The sequence below is a fragment of the Archocentrus centrarchus genome, unplaced genomic scaffold, assembly GCF_007364275.1.
Source record: "Archocentrus centrarchus isolate MPI-CPG fArcCen1 unplaced genomic scaffold, fArcCen1 scaffold_32_ctg1, whole genome shotgun sequence".
NCBI lineage: Eukaryota > Metazoa > Chordata > Actinopteri > Cichliformes > Cichlidae > Archocentrus > Archocentrus centrarchus.
Window position 1 is genome coordinate 2,218,534 of NW_022060260.1, and position 20,953 is coordinate 2,239,486.

At 46.7% G+C, this 20,953-nt stretch overlaps 1 protein-coding gene across 1 annotated transcript in view; it reads left to right on the top strand.

The window, feature by feature from the left end:
- Positions 1 to 20,953, top strand: part of adamtsl3 (ADAMTS-like 3) — a 242,284-nt gene that overhangs the window by 115,470 nt on the left and 105,861 nt on the right. Inside the window, exons 5-6 of the mRNA XM_030724142.1 lie at positions 6,210 to 6,255; positions 13,557 to 13,793. Coding sequence (XP_030580002.1) covers positions 6,210 to 6,255; positions 13,557 to 13,793 — 283 coding nt within the window. The remainder of the gene's footprint in view (positions 1 to 6,209; positions 6,256 to 13,556; positions 13,794 to 20,953) is intronic.

Below are 20,953 nucleotides of genomic sequence, written 5' to 3' on the forward strand. Positions count from 1 at the left end.
TACAGATGAGCCACAGCATTCACTGATGAACTGTACCTCAGTTTGGTTCTAACAGCAGGTTTTGGGTTCAGATGTAAACGGTTGGGCCTAAAGGTCAGTGTGTTGGATGTGGGAGAAATGAGCAGATGGACTTGTGTGATTTTGATAAGGACAGAATTGCAACGGCCAAACGACTTTCTTAAAGTATTTCTGCTCGGCCTGTGGGTGCCGTCCGTCAGCTGTGATGAGTACCTGCTAACAGCGGTCTGAAGAGGGACAAGTGATGAACCGTGGATGGGCGAACGGGTGTTTGGGAATGTGCTGTAACAAGCCTGATCCACTCTGGGCTGATAAGCACTTAAAAAGTGCTCGTAGATTTTGAGTGTGAAGTGTTTCACTGTGAGCTGCCCAGACCTCCCTCACCCCACCCCTCCATTTCTTTCAGAGGGCAGTAATATAACTCTCCACCACGCCCTGGGTCTGAGGTGTCTGCAGGTCATCTCAGAGACTTGTGAACCACTTCAAGCTAGCTCCTGTGAATGAGCTGACAAGTTTTAACCAACCCTGTGTGTGTGTGTGTGTGTGTGTGTGTGTGTGTGTGTGTGTGTGTGTGTGTGTGTGTGTGTGTGTGTGTTGGGAAGATGTAAAATGCTCAGATATTTCAAATATTTCTTATGGTGCAGTGTTATTGATGTGTGGTGTAGTAAACATGCATGTGTGGAAGGAGCTTCTGTAACCAGCAGTTAGACTGTCACTGGTACATGCTGTGTACTAAATCGAGTTTAAAGGTACCAACAAAAAAGAAAGTATTTTGTTGCAGTGGACGTTTTTCCACTTCACAGGAAAAACGTCTCGTCTGCATTGTGCATTTCACTATTTCTATTTTACATTTTTATGTATGCAAGAAAATTAACATCTGCTGTGAATGTGCTGAAAGCAGTCCCCATTAAAGGAGTCCTGCTGAGTTCAGTGCTCCTCACCAAAGCACTCTCTGCTATTAGAGGTCAAAAACTCCATTAGTGCCTGAATTATAGCCGGTGTTGAATGTGTAAAGGAGAGAAAAAAAAAACATTTCTTTTCAGTTGATATGTTATTGTGAGTTCATTATTCTCATCTCATCCCCTGACAGGCTGTAATATTACCTTCTCCTCAGTATTCAATTGGACACAAGAAGCTAAAATCATCACTTTTCATTCTGCCAGCTGCACGATTCACGGTGAAAGATGGCAGAAAGCACCGTTATGAGTTATCAAAGGCATACCTCACATTTTCAGAATGCTTGTTATCATCAGTCTGACATGAAAGTAAATGAATATCCTTCCTGTCATTATTATTTACTACAGGTTTAAAGCGTATAATGTCATTCTTTTGCTCTTTATGTCATTAAACGCTTTAATACTTCTTGTGAAGTGACTTTCAGAATAGAGTGGCAGTAACTTGGAGTCTGATCCTGTAACGAACGGCTGTGACAAAGAGCTGCCACACAAGTGCTAATCTGCAGCCAACTTGGGATAAATACCCACATGTCACCACAGTATTTATTGTCTTTATATAAAGATTTTGGTCACGTGAAAGATGCTAAAATTATGACAACTCCATCTCATCCACCTGCAGCTCCACACGGTGCTTTAGCATCTTTCCGCTTGTTTTGCTTTGTTGGCCCAGCCCCTCCTTCATCAGCCTCCTAAACCACTGACTCACTGAGACCTCTGAGATGATGCAAAAAGAGCAACATGACAACAGAGCTGCAGATTTAAAGTTTGCTGTGGAGTTTTAACCTTTCGTGATGTCAGGGAGCTGCTGGGAAACAGTTTTGTTTATCTCATGTATGCACATGAGGATGCACATACGAGCGCACACACCATGGATGTGGGAAGATTGTGGAGAGGCTGGCATACTTACAGAGGCGCAGAGGAGATTTGCATTTAAGAATATTCCTATTTGAAGACAGATTAAAAGGGTGTATTCAAAATGAAAACAGCAGAAGCTGACATATCCCAGTACCGATACCGTACCGTACTGAGGTATATTTTCTGTTTTGTTTTTGTGCCGAGAAAACAATGAATTCTTCATTAAATAAGTGCCTGTTATATAAAGTCTTGTAGAATTTAATTACACTTTTTACTACACTAAAGACCGGTCATCTTCTGTGTGCATAGGCCCAATATAAAGCCAAAGACCAGTACTGATGATGTTTGGCTGATGTATTGCTGCATCATTGAATATGTGATGCAGGCAGCTTTTGTTTCAGCTCGTTCACAGAGCTTCGCATTAGTTTGAATGTGAATATTTGGCAATGGATGGAGCTGGTTGCAAAGGTGGTGTGATAAAGGACCCTTACTGGGTTTGAGGGTTTGATTGCACAGCACAGTTCTGGTCACTTGGAGTAAAATCTTTCCCTTTAGCTGAGAGCACCGTGGTGCTGCATCTCTGCTGCTCACCGTGTGCCTTCTGCTGAGGACCGGCTGCAGCAGAAAACATCTGGGAGCTTTTTTTCTCGTTCCTTTGGCTCGGGCACTATTAAAAATCACTATTTTAATAAAGGGAAAACTACCTCATCTCTGTCTGATACAAACACACTAATTTGCTAACAACAGTAATCCACAAGCCAAAATATTATTTATATCTAATTAATTAGATAATTATATAATTTCTTAGGCATTTTCCTCTCATGAACTTCTGTCACTGCAGACAGGCGGCTTCCTTTCTTTCACATTATTTGACAAGACTCAAAGTGCCTGTGTTTCCTGAATGAGAGTGTAATCCCAGTTAAAGTGTCTGGACATGGGAGAACCTCACAACTTCTGAAGTTCAGAAGAGACTGAACCGTAGATCAAAGTGATGTAACTCAGAAACGAGCAGGTAGATGTAAAAAGTATTTAACAAATATGCTGAAAAGAATAAACAACTAAAGCATGTCTGAGCATGTTGGTGCTGTGTCTGTTGAAACATGTTTAGAAACCCACATAGAAAGTACGGGTTCAGCATTACTGGACCATAGAAGGACCGGTTAGTACCTAAAAAATGTTTTACAAGCTTCTAAACAAGAGTTTGCAGTTTCTCTAAAACTGTTGATTCCTGTTCAGGTTGTAAGTTCAGGAGGCACTAATGGCCATAAACTGTAGAAATTCCTCATTCACAGACGAGTGCATACCCACACAAAGTCTGTCTCACCACGGTTGAGTAGTTAATGCGTTTCAATGGGAGAAATCTATTAATTGGTTCATTAATATGGAGCCATGGTCGGCTGTTGTCTCTGCCGGGTGCTGCTCGGGGCCGGCTGAATGGCTGCAGTGTGCTGCTCAGCCTCCGATCTGCACTACAGAGCAGACCTGCTTTACCCTGGGATAAATGAGCTGCTACCAGTTTAGTCTAATGTTATTGTGAGTTAGCAGGACAAATGTGCATTTTATGGCTGTTAACACACACCGAGAGACTGGGTGTTTTTTAGTGTTGTTAACAAGGTGGAACAGATTTAACAGCACGTCCATGCTGTCACAGAGAAAGGAACGCTAGGCTATGGCACATTTCACACAGGGCTCAGGTTCTGTGTGTGTGTGTGTGTGTGTGTGTGTGTGTGTGTGTGTGTGTGTGTGTGTGTGTGTGTGTGTGTGTGTGTGTTTACTTTCTCTTGGCTTTGTGGACTCTGCCAGCTGGAGCTCAGTGAAGTGCTGAAATAGCTGCTGACTGGCTAAGGTATGCTGCAGGTGGTGTGTGCTACTACCTTACAGGTGTGTGTGTGTGTTATGTGCATTCCTTGGCATTTCAGTGGGTGTGAATATGTTTGCAGATGACTGTAGTCATCTATCATATTGACATTGCATTTTAGGAATTTACCTAAAATTACCTAAAATAAAAACAAAGTTCAGGGTGAAAATGTAGCAAAGATGCCAAAACAAATTAAAGAGAGCAAAAGTGTGCATCAAATGAACTGAGTGGAGAGAAGCATGCCAGATAGGACCCATCTATTTGAACAGAAAATTGTTTCTGAGATTAGTTAATAAAAAGATTAAAGTTTGTTGCCTGAGAGGCACCAGGAATACTAGTTAATTAAAATATTTAATTTTATTAATGCCAGCTGTGGAGTCTAAAATTTTGTGCAGCCATTCACCAGTTGAAGCAGTTATAGGCTGTATATGAAAGATGGATATAGCCACCATGACGTCACCCATTACTTTGTGTTCATTTCAGGCATTTTAACACGTGAGTGTGTGGGGTCTGACTCACAGCTGGAGCCTCTGAGTGCAGGTTCCTGATGTCAGTGCTCACATTGCTGCTGTTAGTCACACTTTATTAACTTTAGACTAGTTGACTAAATTTCTGTTGAAGTGACTAAGAAATAAGTTACTAAGACAATGTGGTGACTGAAGGGAAGTTTGATGTTTCAGCCACAGCTTTCAAAAAGAGCACGCAGCTCTGTCAGTTTCTGCTGCTTCATTAGAATCATTGGAAATAAACTGAAAATATTCCTGTTTTTTTCTTATTTTGTAAACATTATCACCACCATCATCAACCTCCGGAGATAAGATAAGATAAGATAAGATAAAACTTTAATGATCCCACGACGGGGAAATTTGCGCATTACAGCAGCTCAGTACAGAAAAGTAAAAATAGAATAAAATAAAATTAAATTAAATAGAAAAACACTATACACATATACATAAGCACTATATACAGAAAATATATAGTCAATACACACATGTACATATACACACACATCAAAACACTATATAGATGAAGAATAAAGCCAACACAGAAGCAAAAAGTAGTTCCTCTGAAGTCCACTTCAGGTTGATTTCAGCAGAGTCCCGTCCACTTGCTCCCATGGATGAAGTGGAGGAGGTGCAAATGATTGGTGTAACAGAGGATGATGGGGGGGTAGGGTGAGATGGAGGCAGATGATCCACCCTTAAAGAGCCACTGAAAGTAGAAGACCAAAACTTTTGGCTTCTGGGTAGTTTCTGCCTTCAGCTCGGTGTGGGGTGAATTTGTTTATAAAATCATTCACCTGGATAATTAAGTTAGGGGCGTGGCTACATTGATTGACAGGTTAATCAATGCTGGAGCCAACCAGAGTCCGTTAAGCCTCATCCACTACTTCCATCATCAAACCGGACCTCTGGACCATGTTTGTGCTGTTGGAGCCTTTTGGAGCATTTTTAATGTGATTATCTGACCAATAATACGGCTGCTGTGGCTTCATTGGACTAACAGACCGGCCAAGAAGGTGGAGCTCCAGTTTGCTGAGTGAGATTTATAGATTTTATTTGGATGTTGCTGAGCACTTATCAGCAGGTGTGTGTGTATGTGTGTGTATGTGTCTGTGTGTGTGTGTTGCTCCCATACAGTCTGTGGATGCAGACTGATAACCACGCTAGCTAGCATTAGCTGATAATCCATTTAAGGTCACTTCTGGCACCAACAATCAGCTGACGTTAAAGCTTCAAACTGCAGTCTAACACAGTGGGTGATGTCACTGTGGCTAGCTCTGTGCTTTGTACTATGATCCATCACTATCGTTCTCACCTGAACTACCTGTTCAATCAGTACAGTCTGCCCTCTGGTGGCAGGTGCTGCACAGTGCACTACAATGTAACACCTTAATACAGCAGCTAAGGTATTTCATGTATGATAGTATGATAAGGGAAAAATATTTTTATAAAGTTACTAATACTTCCTCCCAAATATCAACGGAAAAACAAGCAAAATGTTTCCCGTTCACGCCGGGTGGTGTCCGTCCACTCCAGCGTCTGTTTTTGCTCCACAGCAGGATCTTCTGCCACCAGCTGAATCAGAGGGATTAACGGAGTGGATCTGTTTGTGGGTGTTACAGCATTAAAAATGACACTGAAAACTAAACAGCAAAGTGTCTTTCCAGAAACACGGTGCTGTTTGATGCTCCACAGTGAAAAGGCTAAAATATTTACTGTGAGCTCTGATAAAGTGTTTTCTTTGAACTGTGCAAGTCAATGAATAGTGTGAGATTATACCAAAATCTCTGCGCTTCAGTGGAAAGATTACCCTCAGGTGGAAAATGAGAAAAAATTACAAGGATTTGTAGCTAATTATAAAGATACTCTTTGGCAAGTCACCCAGCTAATGATGGGAAAACTGATGTTAAAGCTTTTGATTTCTGAACATTTGCATCTAGTTTTGTGTTTTAGAGTAGCTCAGATATGACTGAGTCATCTTTTGGTTTTTGTCAGTAATTCATTTTTTTCTCTTTGCAGAAGCTGTGAAGGAAAAAATATCCGCTACAGAACCTGCAGTAACACGGTGAGTCTGACTGTCTTCATGTTTAAGTGAGAAAAGATGCTTTTAGGTGAGGAGAGAGGTGAGCATGAAGGTGAAGCTGTGGACTTACTGGTTGGTCTACGTTCCTCTGCTCACCTACGGCCACGAGCTGTGGGTCGTAATCAGCAGAGGAAGCAGCAATGAGCTTCTTATGAAGGGTGTCTGAGCTCAGCTCGGCCATTCAGGAGGAGCTCAGAGTAGAGTCCCTGCTCCTTCACATTGAAAGGAGCCAGCTGAGGTGATTCTGTATCTGACCTAGTCAAGGTGTTTTGGACATGTCCACCTGGAGGATATCCAGAGGCAGACCCAGGCAGATGCTGGAGAGATTCTGCCAGTCCTGAAGACAGACCTGAAACAACAACACAATAAACACAGTCATTAAGAGCAATGACAAGAATCATAAAATAACACAAGTTAATATAACTGAAGACTTTAAGGGGAATGAAGGTTTGTTCAGTCTACATGAAACTAGATCTGCTAAGATGAACACACATCCACAGCATTTACTAGATTGTGAATTGTAGTTACAGGATGACAAATGTGAGGTAGAAGAAGAAGGCACAGTTTAATTAGATGCCTCTTCCTTCTTGAGTGTGAGGAAGTCCACCTTTCCACTGACAGATTGTATGGTATTATGTATTATTGTATTATATGGAATTTGACTGCTGTGGTGGTGTTTGGGCAGCATGTCTCCATGATCAAGCACAAACATGAAAGTCGACTGCAATGATTAATCAGAGTTCAGCATCAGTCAGTAAACCTCTGTGATATTGATGAGGTCAGTAAGTATCAGAGGGGGTGTTAATCAGTTTCAGCTGCTTTGGTGTTCATCAAATTACCAACAGGTGCACTAGAGGGGCAACAATGAGACACCCCCCAAACAGGAATGGTGTTACAGGTGGAGGACACTCACATTTTCCCCTCCTCATCTTTTCTGACTGTTCTTCACTAGTTCTGCATTTGGCTAGGGTCAGAGTCACTGCTGGTAGCATGAGGTCATACCTGGACTCTACAGAGGCTGCACAGGTAGTCCAACTCCTCCAGGATGGCATCAATACGTGCCATTGGCAGAAGGTTTGCTGTGTCTCCCAGCACAGTCTCAGAGCATGGAGGAGATTCCAGGAGACAGGCAGGAACTCTAGGAGAGCTGGACAGGAGAAGGTCCTTAACCCATCAGCAGGACCAGGATCTGCTCCTTTGAGCAGGAGGAACAGGATGAGCACTGCAGAGCTACAACATGACCTCCAGCAGCCACTGGTGTGAATGTCTCTGACCAAACACTCAGACTTCATGAGGGCGGCCTGAGGGCCCGACGTCCTCTAGTGGGCCCTGTGCTCACTGACCGGCACCGTGGAGCCCGATCGGCATTTACCATAAAACTGGCAGGTCCACCACTGGAGACCTGTGCTGTTCACAGATGAGAGCAGGTTCACCCTGAGCACATGTGACAGACCTGAAAGGGTCTGGAGAAGCAGTGGAGAACGATATGCTGCCTGTAACATTGTTCAGCATGACCAGTTTGGTGGTGGGTCAGTGATGGTCTGGGATGCGTATCCATGGAGGGACACACAGACCTCTGCAGGCTAGGCTACAGCACCCTGACTCCCATCAGGTATCAGGATGAAATCCTTGGACCTGTCAGACCCTACGCTGGTGCAGTGGGTCCTGGGTTCCTCCTGGTGCACGACAATGCCCGGCCTCATGTGGTGAGAGTATGCAGACATTTCCTGGAGGATGAAGGGACTGATACCACTGACTGGCCCCCACACTGACCTAAATCCAACAGAACACCTCTGGGACATTATGTTTCAGTCCATCCAACACTGCCAGGTTGCACCTCAGACTGTCCTGCTCCAGATGTGGGAGGAGATCCTCCAGGACACCATCGGTCATTTCATTGGGAGCCCCGATGATGGCAGGCATGGATACAAGCATGTGGGGGCCACACAAACTACTGAGGATCATCATCAATTGCTGCGATGAAATTTGGACAGAATGTTCCAGCCTGCTGCATCATTTTCACTTTGAATTCAGCCTCTGTAGGTTGATCATTTTCATTTCCATCAAACGATGTGTCATCCTTTCATTCCTCACACATTACCCCGTCCATATCAGGACAGATATCCAGCAGGATTTTTTTTCCCATTGAGATGTAATGTGTGTTCAAAGTTTTCCTTTAATTTGTTTGAGCAGGATATCGTATGGATGGAGGGAGAGTGCAATCCTTTATATAAAAAACTGGCTTCAATTTTTTTGAGTCAGATTAAAATCTGAATGAATCTTGAATGAAGGTGTGAATGCCTCCATCTTTGTAAGACTCCACAAGAGTAATCTGGGTGCCAGGAGAGGCAGAAACACAGAGAATGTACTTTTTTTGTATTTAAATAAATATTAAAAAGAAACAAGCATGGAAGTGGCAGGTCTTTCACCTCCATCCTGGCTACCAAACAATTTTCTTCCTCTTACCTAAAGTTAAGCAGGTATTCCAAGCGTCCTTTCCCACAGGAATGTTTTCCGGTCACTCCTGGGGATTTCTGAGGTGCTCCTAGACTAGACAGGATTTACAATCTGTGTCAGCCTCCGGCTCTCTTCTGAGTTGGGTGTACCCAGAAAGGGATGCATCTAGGAGGAGACCTGATGAGATGCCTGAACCTCCTCAACTGGCTCCTTTCAATGTGAAGGAGCACTTTATCTCCAGATGTCTAAGCTCATACTATCGCCACGTCTCAGCTGGGACAGCGTAAGGGGGGGAAAGAGCTTCTTGCATCGGTGACCTCATTGCTTTGGTCATTACCCAAAGTTCATGACCAAGGCTTCACTTTCCAGCTCAGCTTTCTCCTCCACAGTATTCCAGCGCAGTGTCAGCAGTACTGCAGATGCAGGGGGAGCCTGTCATACTCATGCTCCGCCCTCCTGTCACTCATGGACAGCATCTTCCTCACTTGGGGCAACAGCTTGTCCAACCCAGAGGGAACAATCCAGTGTTTTCCGACAGAGAACCATAGTCTCAGACTTAAGGGCGCTGACTGTCATGGCAGCTGTTTCACACAGAACACAACACTCATTCATGGAAATACCCTCGATTCCTCCTCAGGGCCGTTAGCTCGCCCGTCTTGCTGACCTCGTGTTGGCTGTGGTGACAGATGGGAGATACAGCCCAAGTTTTCTTTTCTTCCTTATCACTTCGTTCCTCCTGCACCGTCTGTCCGTCCTCCTCCTCCCGTCTGTTCCTGTCGCCGTTCTGGTCGTCATCCCAGCTGGCTTGAGCAGAATCAGCTGCTGTAAACAAAAAACAAGAAAAATCTGCAAAACAAAGAGCACAGCTTTAAAAAAATCACCAGCAACAATCTGAAGGGAGCAAACCAAACACACAGTTGGTGGAGTCTGAATGTGTGTGTCCTCCTCTACTTGTTTATCCATCGTCTACTATGAAAACTTCATAATTTAAACTATAAGGGACTAATAAATACTGCATTCAAGTCTGGAGATGCAGCTGCACTCAGGTCAGCAAGAGCCGACTTGACCGTCACGGATTACAAAGAAGCTCCACCACCGTGTGAGGACAACACACACTTCCAGAATGTTCTAAATAAATATTTTGCACATTTTGAGGCACTGAATGACACCAAGGTGACGAAGTCCGCTCCCCACCCTGACGAGCAGGCCGTCAGGCTGGTAGCAGGTATCGGACGGGCCCTGAGTGTCATGGTCCTGGACCGCTGGCCGAGCATTTTGAGTTTCTTTTGTGTAGTTTTCTTTGTTATACTTTTTAGGTTATGTTTCTCAGTGTTTCTTATAGTTATATTGTTTGAGTATGATGTTTAGTTTCCCTTCTTGTTTTTGTGCATGTTCTCTTTGTCAAGTTTTCAGTATTAGGTCTGCGTCTGTTATGTTTAGTCAGTTCCTGTTTTATTTTGACAGTCTCGTGTTCCCTGTGCTTTGTGTTTAGTTTTGCTTCCTCTTTGTCATTAGGTTCATTTGGTTCACCTGTCATCCCCTGTTGTTTCCACTTGCCCTAATCTCCTTGTGTGTACTTAAGCCCTGAGTCTTCCTTTGTTCGTTGTTCTCCCCAGTGTTCCCCTCCTAGCTGTGTGTTTTGGTTTTTGGTTTCTCCCAGGCTTCCGTTTGTTTTTGCTCTGGTTGAGGTTTTGGGTTTTTGTATTTTGTATTTTTCGAGTCCCTGTAAATAAACAAGTTTTAGTTTAATTCTGCGTCAGTCCTGCACTTGGGTCCTCTGACTCCACACACAGCCCCTCATCGTGACACTGAGAAAGATCAGCGTCTGAAAGGCGGCAGGCCCTGATAACATCCCTGGACGGGTGTTTAATATTATCGCCCAGTAGCACTGACGGCCATTGTAATGAAGTGCTTTGAGAGGCTGATGGAGGACCACATCACCTCCAGAACCCCCCCCCTTAATTTGATCCATTCCAGTTTGCCTACCACTCCAACTGCTCGACAGGTAGATCTCCTCTCTTTTCCACCTGAGCCTGTCTCACCTGGAGGAGAAAAATGCACACGTGCAAAAATTGTGAGTGGACTTTAGCTCAGCATTCAATACCATCATCCCCCAGCATTTGGTGAGCAAACTGGTTCCCCTGGGCTTCAGCACCCCAGTGTCAGAGAGAGGGGGGTGGAGCATTTGGTCAAGCGGTGTAGCAGCAACAGCCTGGTCCTCAGTGTCTGCTGTGGAGACAGTCACAAGCATTTCATTTCTGGGGGTACAGATCACAAATGACCTCAGCTGGTCACAGAACACAGCAGCTCTGGTGAAAAAGGGTCAACAGCGTTTGCATTTCCTGTGCAGGTTGAGAAGATCTCTTGTTTCCCATTCTCACCACGTTCTGCAGAAGAACCATCGAGTGTGTGCTGACCAACTGCATCTCCATGTGGTCTGCTGGCTGCAAAGTCTCAGACTGGAAGGCTCTAAAGAGAGTAGTGAGGACAGCTGAAACAAATCATTGGTCCAGATGATTGCCACAACACGCTGTGTGACCAGAGCACAGAAGATCATGATCCAACCAACCGCCTACATGGACTGCTCAGCTGCCGGGCGTCCGCTAGGAGGTTTTGCAGCAGAACAACCAGGTTCTGCAGCAGCTTCATCCCCCAGGCAATCAGATCTCCCTTTAATAACCCCAAATCCCCAGTCTGTTATACCTGATCTCTCATACATATTACATATTAATACTGTATCTATGCAGGTACAATCCAGAGATAATGGAACACAATTTTACTCATTTGTAGACTGTTGTATATAGTTGAATGACAAAGGTCTGTTTTTATTCTATTCTATTCTATTCTATTCTATTCTATTCTAATGGCAACACCAGTGACACAGAGCACAGCAGCTCTGTGTTCTGTAGGACTTCTTACTCAACCACAGAAACACCTCCAACCTGCTGAAACAACCGTCCTTCACCATTTTTAATCAGAGGAAGACCAGCCTTATTTCTCTTGCTGCCCACTAAAGTGGTTTAGTCTGGATTCATTACATCCAGTGGGAAGTGTTCCCAGGATAATATTTATCCTGTCTCTCCACTTCACACATGGAGGCTAAGTCTGTGTGAACCGAAGGGCTCCGTCTGAAGCATATGAACAGTGGCAGAGTGTGACTGAGTGGAGCTGATGTGTCACGCTGGATTTGTCCAGTTCTCCGTCACACGGAGGAGGACAGACGTTTTTGGCTGCCAGAGGAGCAAAAGTCTCTTATTGATCTGAGACAGTGTTCAGTCTGAAGAAACACCAAGTGTTAAGCTGCTGACAGCTTCTCTGCAGCATCACCTCCTCTCAGTCACATAAATAAACTGCCATCACAGGAAAATGTTAACTTAGTGTAGCTTAAAACGAGTAATTACATATTTAATATCCTGTGGAAAAAAAGTTAATCAGGGTCTACATATACATTCTGTCATGCAACAATTCATGTTCATGCAAAAACAACCATTGTTTATGAGTTACTAAACATTAGAGGCCCGGGGAACAGGCAGAGAGGTCGGTGGAGTCGGGGGAGACTGATAGACTATCACTCAGTAATGTGAACAGTGATGTAGAGCTGATGGTGAGAGGTAACCAGCCGTGAGGAGCTGCTGTCAGACTTTACGACTCTTTAGAGCGTCTGAATTGTTTTATACCAGAGATTCTTGCTCCACCATCACAGCCTCCTTGCTGGATGTTTCTGTGGGTGCCAGAAAATACCTGCTTCCTGCGGCTGTTTAATCATCTCTGCTGAAATTTTCAGATGTTCCACAGTTTGGAAATGCAAAAATAAATAATATTTACACCTGAGGAAAATGTAACAACCTGTGTGGCCTCAGCGCTGACTGCGGCTGCAGGAACTCGTATTGGCGTCCTGTAGCACTGACACCAGACACTGACACACTTTTTATTCCACATTGGAGCCTTTAACTTAATTCCTATTCACGCTTTGTTATTGTTGCTTGGTTAGGGTCGGGAAGGGTTACAGACGACAACGCTGTGGCTTCAATCTGCCATTTTTAAGTGACGCCATCTTTTCTGTAGCAGCATGTGTAACAGCTGACTCCACAGAGAGGGTATTTTAGTGGAACCAAACACTGAACATGAAGCACCAACACTCAGAGCAGGTACACCTTTAATTAGACCTTTTTGGAGGCAGATGATCCACTATGGCAACCCCTAAATTAAGCAGCCAAAAGAAGTTATAAAAACACGTCCACTCCCCCCCCCGTACAGCTACAGTTTGTGTATCAGCTGTAAACATGTTTATTTCTGCTGGAAAGGTTTAACATGGGAGTCTATGGGGACTGACTCACTGATGGCGCCTCTGCTGGACGGCAGAGGAACTGCAGTTTAATTTTCAGCCCTGGAGGTCAAAGTTGGACTTATTGATCCATTTGGAAAATGAGTGTTTTTAATAGTTTCATTTTTTAGAAACATCAATTCATCCATTTCCTGCTGCTTATCCAGGGCTGGGTCACGGGGCAGCAGCCTGAGCAGAGAAGCAAACCTCCCTCTCCCCAGCCACCTCCTCCAGCTTATCTGGGGCTGGGGGGGGCACACGTTCTCAGAACAGCTGAGACATAATCTCCAGCATGTTCTGGGTCTACCCCGGGGCCTCCTCCCTTATTTTGCTAACAGAAAATGGAAAAGTAACTGAATTAGGATATGATGCAGCAGGAAAACTAAAAAAAAAAATGTGAAATCAGTTTTTAATCATGGATGAATTTCCTTCAGTCATTACATGAAAAATGAGATGAATTATTAGAAATTGTTGTGGTGATGCCTTCATGTCCTCTCTTCAGGACTGCCCTGCAGAGTCAGGTGATTTCCGGGCCCAGCAGTGCTCAGCTCACAATGACATCAAGTACCAGGGGGTCACATATGAGTGGGTCCCAGCACCTTATGACCCCACCGCCCCCTGCTCTCTGCAGTGCCAGGCTAAAGGCCGAGGTCTCACTGTTGAACTGGCCCCTAAGGTGCTGGACGGGACACGGTGCCGAGCGGACGCCTTTGACATGTGCATCAGCGGAGTGTGTCAGGTAAGGGACCGCATTATAACTCCAATCCTGTCCGCTCACTTTTCTTTCACTGCTTGTGTTAATAGAAACCTTCATTATGTGTTATATTATATACAGTGTATGACTGAAACACTGCAAAAACAGAAAATTCAGTCAAAAAGAAACGGACCTGCAACATTTCTTCCTTTCTGCTCCTTTACTCTTATTTTTTTTTTACATCTTTACATTTAATAAAAATGAACTTTTAAGTGCAGCTTTTATGTTCTCGAGTTACAGGAAGTGTCGATACGAGCGTTTCCTGCTGTCATGCTGAAGGTAGAAAAAGTGGGAAAGCCCTCGCACGCATTTGTATTCGAGCACCGTTGATGATCCCTTTTTACATTAAGCATGCACATCCATAACACAACACTCTCGGTTCACCGAACAAGCTCCGATGAGCTCCAGAATCAGATGATGCAGCCGCTGTGACCTCACTGCATAAAATCCTGGAATATTACTGTGCCCCAAGGCCGGAGCTCAGCTTTCCTGGGCGGTCTCTTAGTACATCTAACCGCACAGCAGCCATATTATTGGTCAGATAATTGCATTAAAAATGCTCCAAAAGGCTCCAACAGCACAAGTGGAGCAGACAGCTTGTAGCTACGCCCCTAATTTTATATCTCTTAAAAAAATCCAAACTGGTGAGTTAGTGAAACATTCACTAAGAAATTATCTATAGAAACTAAAAACCGGCTTATTTCTGCTGTCAGGTTGGGAGGTTTAACATGGGAGTCTGTGGGGAATGAGTCACTTTTGGAGCCAGCCTCAAGTGGATATTAGAGAAAACTGCAGTTTTCAGTGTTTTCCACTTTGCCTCCACTTTCCAGCCTGGGAGGTTGCCACTTGGAATCAGCCCCAGGAAATAAACTGCACTCTCCTGTACTGAGGTCCCATGTTTAATTGACACATCTGTCCACCCTTACTGGCACTCTTTGGAGTTTGTAATGCTGTAATAACATCACCCCAATCCTCTTCTGCTTCCAATAAACAAGAGCCAGAATTATGTTCGACACCAGAGTTCGCTTGATGTTGCTTTTTGGCATTTAGTGACTACGTTTTGGCCTCATCGGTCTAGTTTTGTCCCTCTTAAATTGTGATGCTCCATCAATGTTGACCACATGATGAAATAATGAATACACGGAAACACGCGCGCTCTGGTCCCTGCAGTGTCATAATCACCCGGAGAGTGGATTACGTATGGACTGCTTTCACTCCTCAGCTGTCTGCTTGATTAGAGACTCTAGCAGGAGGAGGGTCGCATGCATCACACCTGACAGACCCATTTCCAGAACAGTAATTTATGGAGACTCTCTGGAACCTGTAGCAGGCAGTGGCAGCCTAATGTAAATCTATTACGAGCAGCTGAGAAAAAGAATTGATGAGTTTTGGGCAGCTTGTTGTTTTTCATTTTCTTGTTATTGTCAGTTTGGCTGCATTTCATGCTGCGTGAACATGAAAACACCAAACAGCAATTTTACTCTGCAGCCAACAGTTAATTAGTTAAATTTAACTCAGCCTCTGAAGTGTGGTGTGACAATAAACATTTTAGAAGCACTGGACTCTAAACACTGAACAGGGACCGCTGTTACACTCTATTTCCACTCACTCACTGACAACAGACACATACAAGTGTCTGCACCGCGCCTGGTTCCTAATCTCTTTACAGCTTAATCTGATATGACAGCTTAAATACAGCTGAAGGGAAAATTTAGGGATTCAGACTTTTCTTGTTAGACCTAAACATCGACAAGCAGATAATGAGACCCAGTGAAACAAATGAAGTAAATATACTGGACTTGATTATAGATTTATTGAGGAAAATTATGCAATATTACATATCTGTGAGGATCTGCTCTGACCCTCACTTGTGCAACTGCACACTTCAGGACCCCCCCCCCCCCCGAACATATTTAACTCTGGGAAGCTGGTGCGTTTCCATACGTGCTTCATGTTATGTTGCATTATGGTGATTATGTTGGATTATGGATGATTTTCGTTTCTTAAACTTCTTTGACTTCTTTAGTAGAAAGACGCGTGTGCTGAGGGTCGTCGTCCTGCTGCAGGGCATGCTTTCACAGACTGATGTTGTAATTCTGTAATTCAGATGCTGTAATTCAGAATTCAATATTCTCTCAATGATGGTGAGCTGTCCTTGTCCAATAGCATTAAAACATGCTGTTCTAATGTGGTGTTTTTCTCATTTGTCCATTAACATGGTTCAAACAGCCTTCTGACTCATCTGTATGGTCTTTGGCAGACTGCAGACAGGCAGCAGGTTTCTCCCTGCCGTGCACGCCACTGTTTTTATCCTGATGGTGGATTCATGAGCATGAACGTGAGCCAATGATAAGATGAATGTTCAAAGCTCCCTCCAGGTTTGAAAAAGAAGCCAGCAGTGAAACACCAAACCTGTCATGTGTAGGCTGTGTGGTGGGCAGAGTGTGGACCCAAACGCAGGAGTCGGGAGACAGGAATGAACTCAAAAAGGCTGCTTTAATGCTCACATTAATCCTAACACGAATGCAGGGCAGGAGCCTGAAACAGGAAACTAGAAGACACGGACCATAACCAAGAAACAGCCTGAAGATATTGTAATGATCCATGATGGACGTTATTGCTAAATGTGTGTCACAGTTATTGTTCTCTTTAAGTTAGCTTGTTTTGGGGTTGAACCGGAAGGAGATGTGGGGGGTCGCTCTTGGGAGGGAGGTCTCTTTTTTTCTTGTGTGAGTTAGAGTTGGCTGTATCCGGCGAGAGCTGTTCTGTGTGTGTCCGGCCTGATTAAATGGTGTTAGTAACGAAACCTCTGCCTGGTGCTTGGGTGACATAACGGAACGTTACACTGGTGTCAGAAGCTTAAACTACGAACTACCACGCCTGGATCTATTACCAGCGGCTCTGCTCACGGCTCAGGGACACAACTCCCGATTATGCGGAGGAACACTGTTAAGAAGGAGGAGCAGGAGATGGCTCGCAGCGTGAGGGAAGCGGCGCTCCAGCTGGCTGCTGAGGCTGGGTTCTCCCCAGGTTTGTCTCGGCTGGAGGGCCGTTCGCGCCATGATCGCCATTTCGGCGGGACGGAGCGGAGGTCATGTGATGTAAACAATGATGGCGGCGCCCATGCACAGCCGGCTACGGTAAACATAAAGACACCCAAGTTCAGCGGTAAGACGCCGTGGGAAGTGTTTATCGCTCAGTTTGAACTATTAGCTGCTGCAGCTGGCTGGTCTGTCGAACATAAAGCATTGCAATTAGCTCTGTGCCTGTGTGAGGATGCAGCAGCATGCCTGCTGCTGCTGAGTGAAAGAGAGAGGGGAGACTATACTGCTCTAGTTGGGGCACTCCAGAGACGGTTTGGGCAGTATAACCAGCCTGTGCTACTGAGGTCAGAGTTTCACAACAGACAGAGACTGCCTGGAGAACCGCTGCGTATCCTGGCCCATGACATTGAGTGCCTCTGCAGGCGGGCCTATGACAACATGCCCCTTGCAGTGCAGACAGAGCTCGCCCGTGATCAGTTCCTACAGGCCCTCAGTCCCAAAGAGCTCCGTATTCAGACACAGCTTGCTCGTCCAACCACACTCAGTGCAGCTCTGGAGTTGGCGTTGGAGAGGGAGATGCTGACAGGACCTCCTGGAGGGGCTGAGGATTCACCAGTGGTCAGAGCAACATCTGCACCTGCTGAGCGGACGGAGAGGCAGGGGGGACCACACAGCATGACCCAGGCGGCTGCTCTTCAGTCACCTTCTCCCCGTGCTGGCACACGCCGCCGACCACAAAGCTGCTGGGGATGTGGACAAGCTGGACATCTCATCAGGCAGTGCCCCAGGTTTGCAGCGGCGCAGGGAAACGGTCAGGGGCCCGTGTAGGTGGGAGTACACGGGCCGTCGTGACCAACACCCCCACACCACCCACATTGTCACCTGGCATGGTCATTACTGTAGGCTGGACCCAAGTTGGTGACTTTTGCCACATTCCGGTGGTGGTTGATGGGGTATCCTGCACAGCACTCCTCGACACAGGGTCCAACACAACACTGGTCCGACCTGACATCATTCCAGCTGGGACTGCCATGCAAACAACCAATGTGCAGCTTAAGACAGTGACTGGTGACCTGGCCCCCATAAAAGGGAGGGGGATGTTTCAGTTTAAGGTTGGAGACCTAACCATGCCTTTTGCTGCCTGGGTGGCTGACGTCCAGGATGCCTGCATCCTGGGGCTGGACTTTTTACGAGCCATTGATGGTGTGCTGGACCTCGGGGAAGGCTGTCTGTTACTCCCGGGAGGAGAGAGGGTGCAGCTTAAACCCCCACCTTTAAACCCATCCCCTGCTGTAATAGCGGCTTGCACCTCGGAGTCCCCTGTATTACCACTAGTTGAACAGCGAACTGATGAAGAGGAGAGGCTGTCAGCAGTGAGAAACGTCTGGTCCAGGAACTGTGAGGGCCTGACTCAGCAGCAGCAAGGAAGTCTATGGCAGGTGCTCTTGGACTTTAAAGACATTTTTGCCCTCACAGAGTGTGATGTAGGCCTGACACACTTGGTGGAACACGTTATTGACACTGGGGATGCTCGTCCTGTTAAAATGCGTCCTCGTCGCCTTCCTCTGGCTCATCAGGAGGCGGCTGACCAAGAACTGCGTGAGATGCTAAAGATGGGCATCATAGAGCCATCTGAAAGTCCCTGGGCATCTGCTGTGGTGATGGTGCCCAAGAAGAACAGTCCACGAATGCGCTTCTGCGTGGACTACAGGCCACTTAATAAAGTTACTAAAAAGGACTCTTATCCCCTTCCCAGAATCGATGAGTCTCTCGACCTGGTGGCAGGGTCTTCCTGGTTCTCCACCCTGGACCTGCGAAGTGGTTACTGGCAGGTGCCTCTGTCCCCAGATTCTAGACCAAAGACGGCCTTTTGCACGAACAGGGGACTGTGGCAGTTCAGAGTCCTGAGCTTTGGCCTGTGCAACGCCCCAGCCACCTTTGAGAGACTTATGGACGGTGTGCTGGCTGGTGTCCCAAGACAGCAGTGTCTGGTCTACCTGGACGACCTCCTGGTGCATGGGACCTCTTTTGAAACCACCATGGATACCCTGAGACAGGTAATGGAGAGAGTAAGGGCCGCAGGCCTTAAGCTGCACCCGGACAAGTGTCACTTCATGAGGAGGGAGGTGGAGTTCCTTGGTCACAAGTTGGGTCGGGAGGGCATCAGCACTTTGGAGGAAAAAGTGCAGACCATTAGGGACTGGCCCACTCCCGCAGACCAGGTGCAACTAAAAAGCTTCCTGGGACTGGCGTCATATTACAGGAGGTTTGTAAAAGGCTTCTCCTCCATAGCTGCACCACTCTTTCGCCTGCTGCAGAAGGATCACGACTTCAGCTGGACCCAAGACTGTCAGCAGGCATTCGACACCCTGCGCAGATCCCTGACGGAGTCTCCGATCCTTGCCCCACCTGACCCCGCACTACCATTTGTCCTGGACACAGATGCAAGTAGTGTGGGACTGGGAGCCGTGCTGTCGCAGGTCGGACCTGAAGGTGAGAAGGTGGTGGCATACTTCAGCCGGGTCCTGAATAAGAGTGAGCGACGCTATTGTGTCACACGGTGAGAGCTCCTGGCTGTGGTGATGGCAGTGAGACACTTTAAGTACTACCTATGTGGCACGCCTTTTATCATCAGGACTGATCATGCCGCCCTCCAGTGGCTTATGTCTTTCAGAGAACCAGAGGGGCAGGTGGCTCGTTGGCTGGAGGAGCTCCAGGCCTTTAATTTCACTGTGGAGCACAGAGCAGGGGCACACCACTCCAATGCAGATGCACTATCCCGCCGCCCATGTGCCGCGACAGGCTGCCGCTATTGTGGGAAGCGGGAGGAGAAGGAGAGGGAACTCACAGCAACAGATAATCCTGCACAGCTCTCCTGCAGGGCACTCCTAGTGGTGGACATGGGAGAATGGAGGGCCCAGCAGGAGCAAGACACCGACCTGCTACCAGTACTACGATGGCTTGAGAACGAGCAGCGACCTAACTGGGATGAGGTTACCGGGCTCTCTATCGCCACCAAAGGGCTGTGGGCCAAGTTCAATGCTCTAAGGTTGGACAAGGGAGTGCTGCAGCGCGGCTGGAAAGATCCTGCTACAGGTGAGGAAAGGTGGCAAGTTGTGGTACCCAAGTCGCTAAGGCCAGCGGTGCTGGAAGCCTGCCATGGGAGTAGAGGCGCTGGCCACTTTGGCGTGTCAAAGACCCTTCGCCGCCTGCGCCAGGGTTACTATTGGGGCCAGCAGCGTAGAGATGTGGAGGGCTTCTGCCGAAGCTGTGACCCCTGTGCCGCCCACAAAGGTCCGCTGGACCAGTCCCGTGCTCAACTTCAACAGCACCCGGCAGGTGCACCGATGGAGCGAGTGGCTGTGGACATCATGGGGCCATTTCCCCGGACTGATAGGGGAAACCGCTATGTGGTTGCTGCTATGGACTATTTTACCAAATGGCCGGAAGCATACGCCATCCCGGACCAGGAGGCGGAGACAGTGGCTGACACATTAGTGGAGGGAATGCTCAGCAGATTTGGAACGGCAGGGGTTCTTCACAGTGACCAAGGCCGTAACTTTGAGTCCAGGGTGTTTGCTGCCATGTGCGAACGCCTTGGAATTCAGAAGACCCGCACCACGCCACTCCACCCCCAGAGTGATGGCCTGGTGGAAAGGTTTAATAGGACACTGGCCCAGCAGTTAGCCATCATCACGTCAGAACACCAGCGTGACTGGGACACTCACCTCCCACTCATCCTAATGGCCTACAGGTCGGCCGTCCAGGACTCCACCCAGTGCACACCCGCCCTGCTCATGTTAGGGAGAGAACTAAGGACCCCTGCTGAACTGGCTTTTGGGAAACCTCCTGATGCTCCGGATGCGCCACCGGGTCAAAGCTATGCCAGGAAGCTGCAGGACCGACTGGAGTCGGCGCATTCCTATGCTCGGGACCAGCTGGCAAAGGCGGGACTGCGGCAAAAGAGAAACTACGACCTGACTACTAAAGGGAGGCACTTCCGTGCTGGAGAGCTGGTGTGGGTCTACAGCCCGAAGAGAAAAAAAGGACGGTGTCCTAAACTGGACAGCAACTGGGTTGGACCCTGCAGTGTCCTGGAAC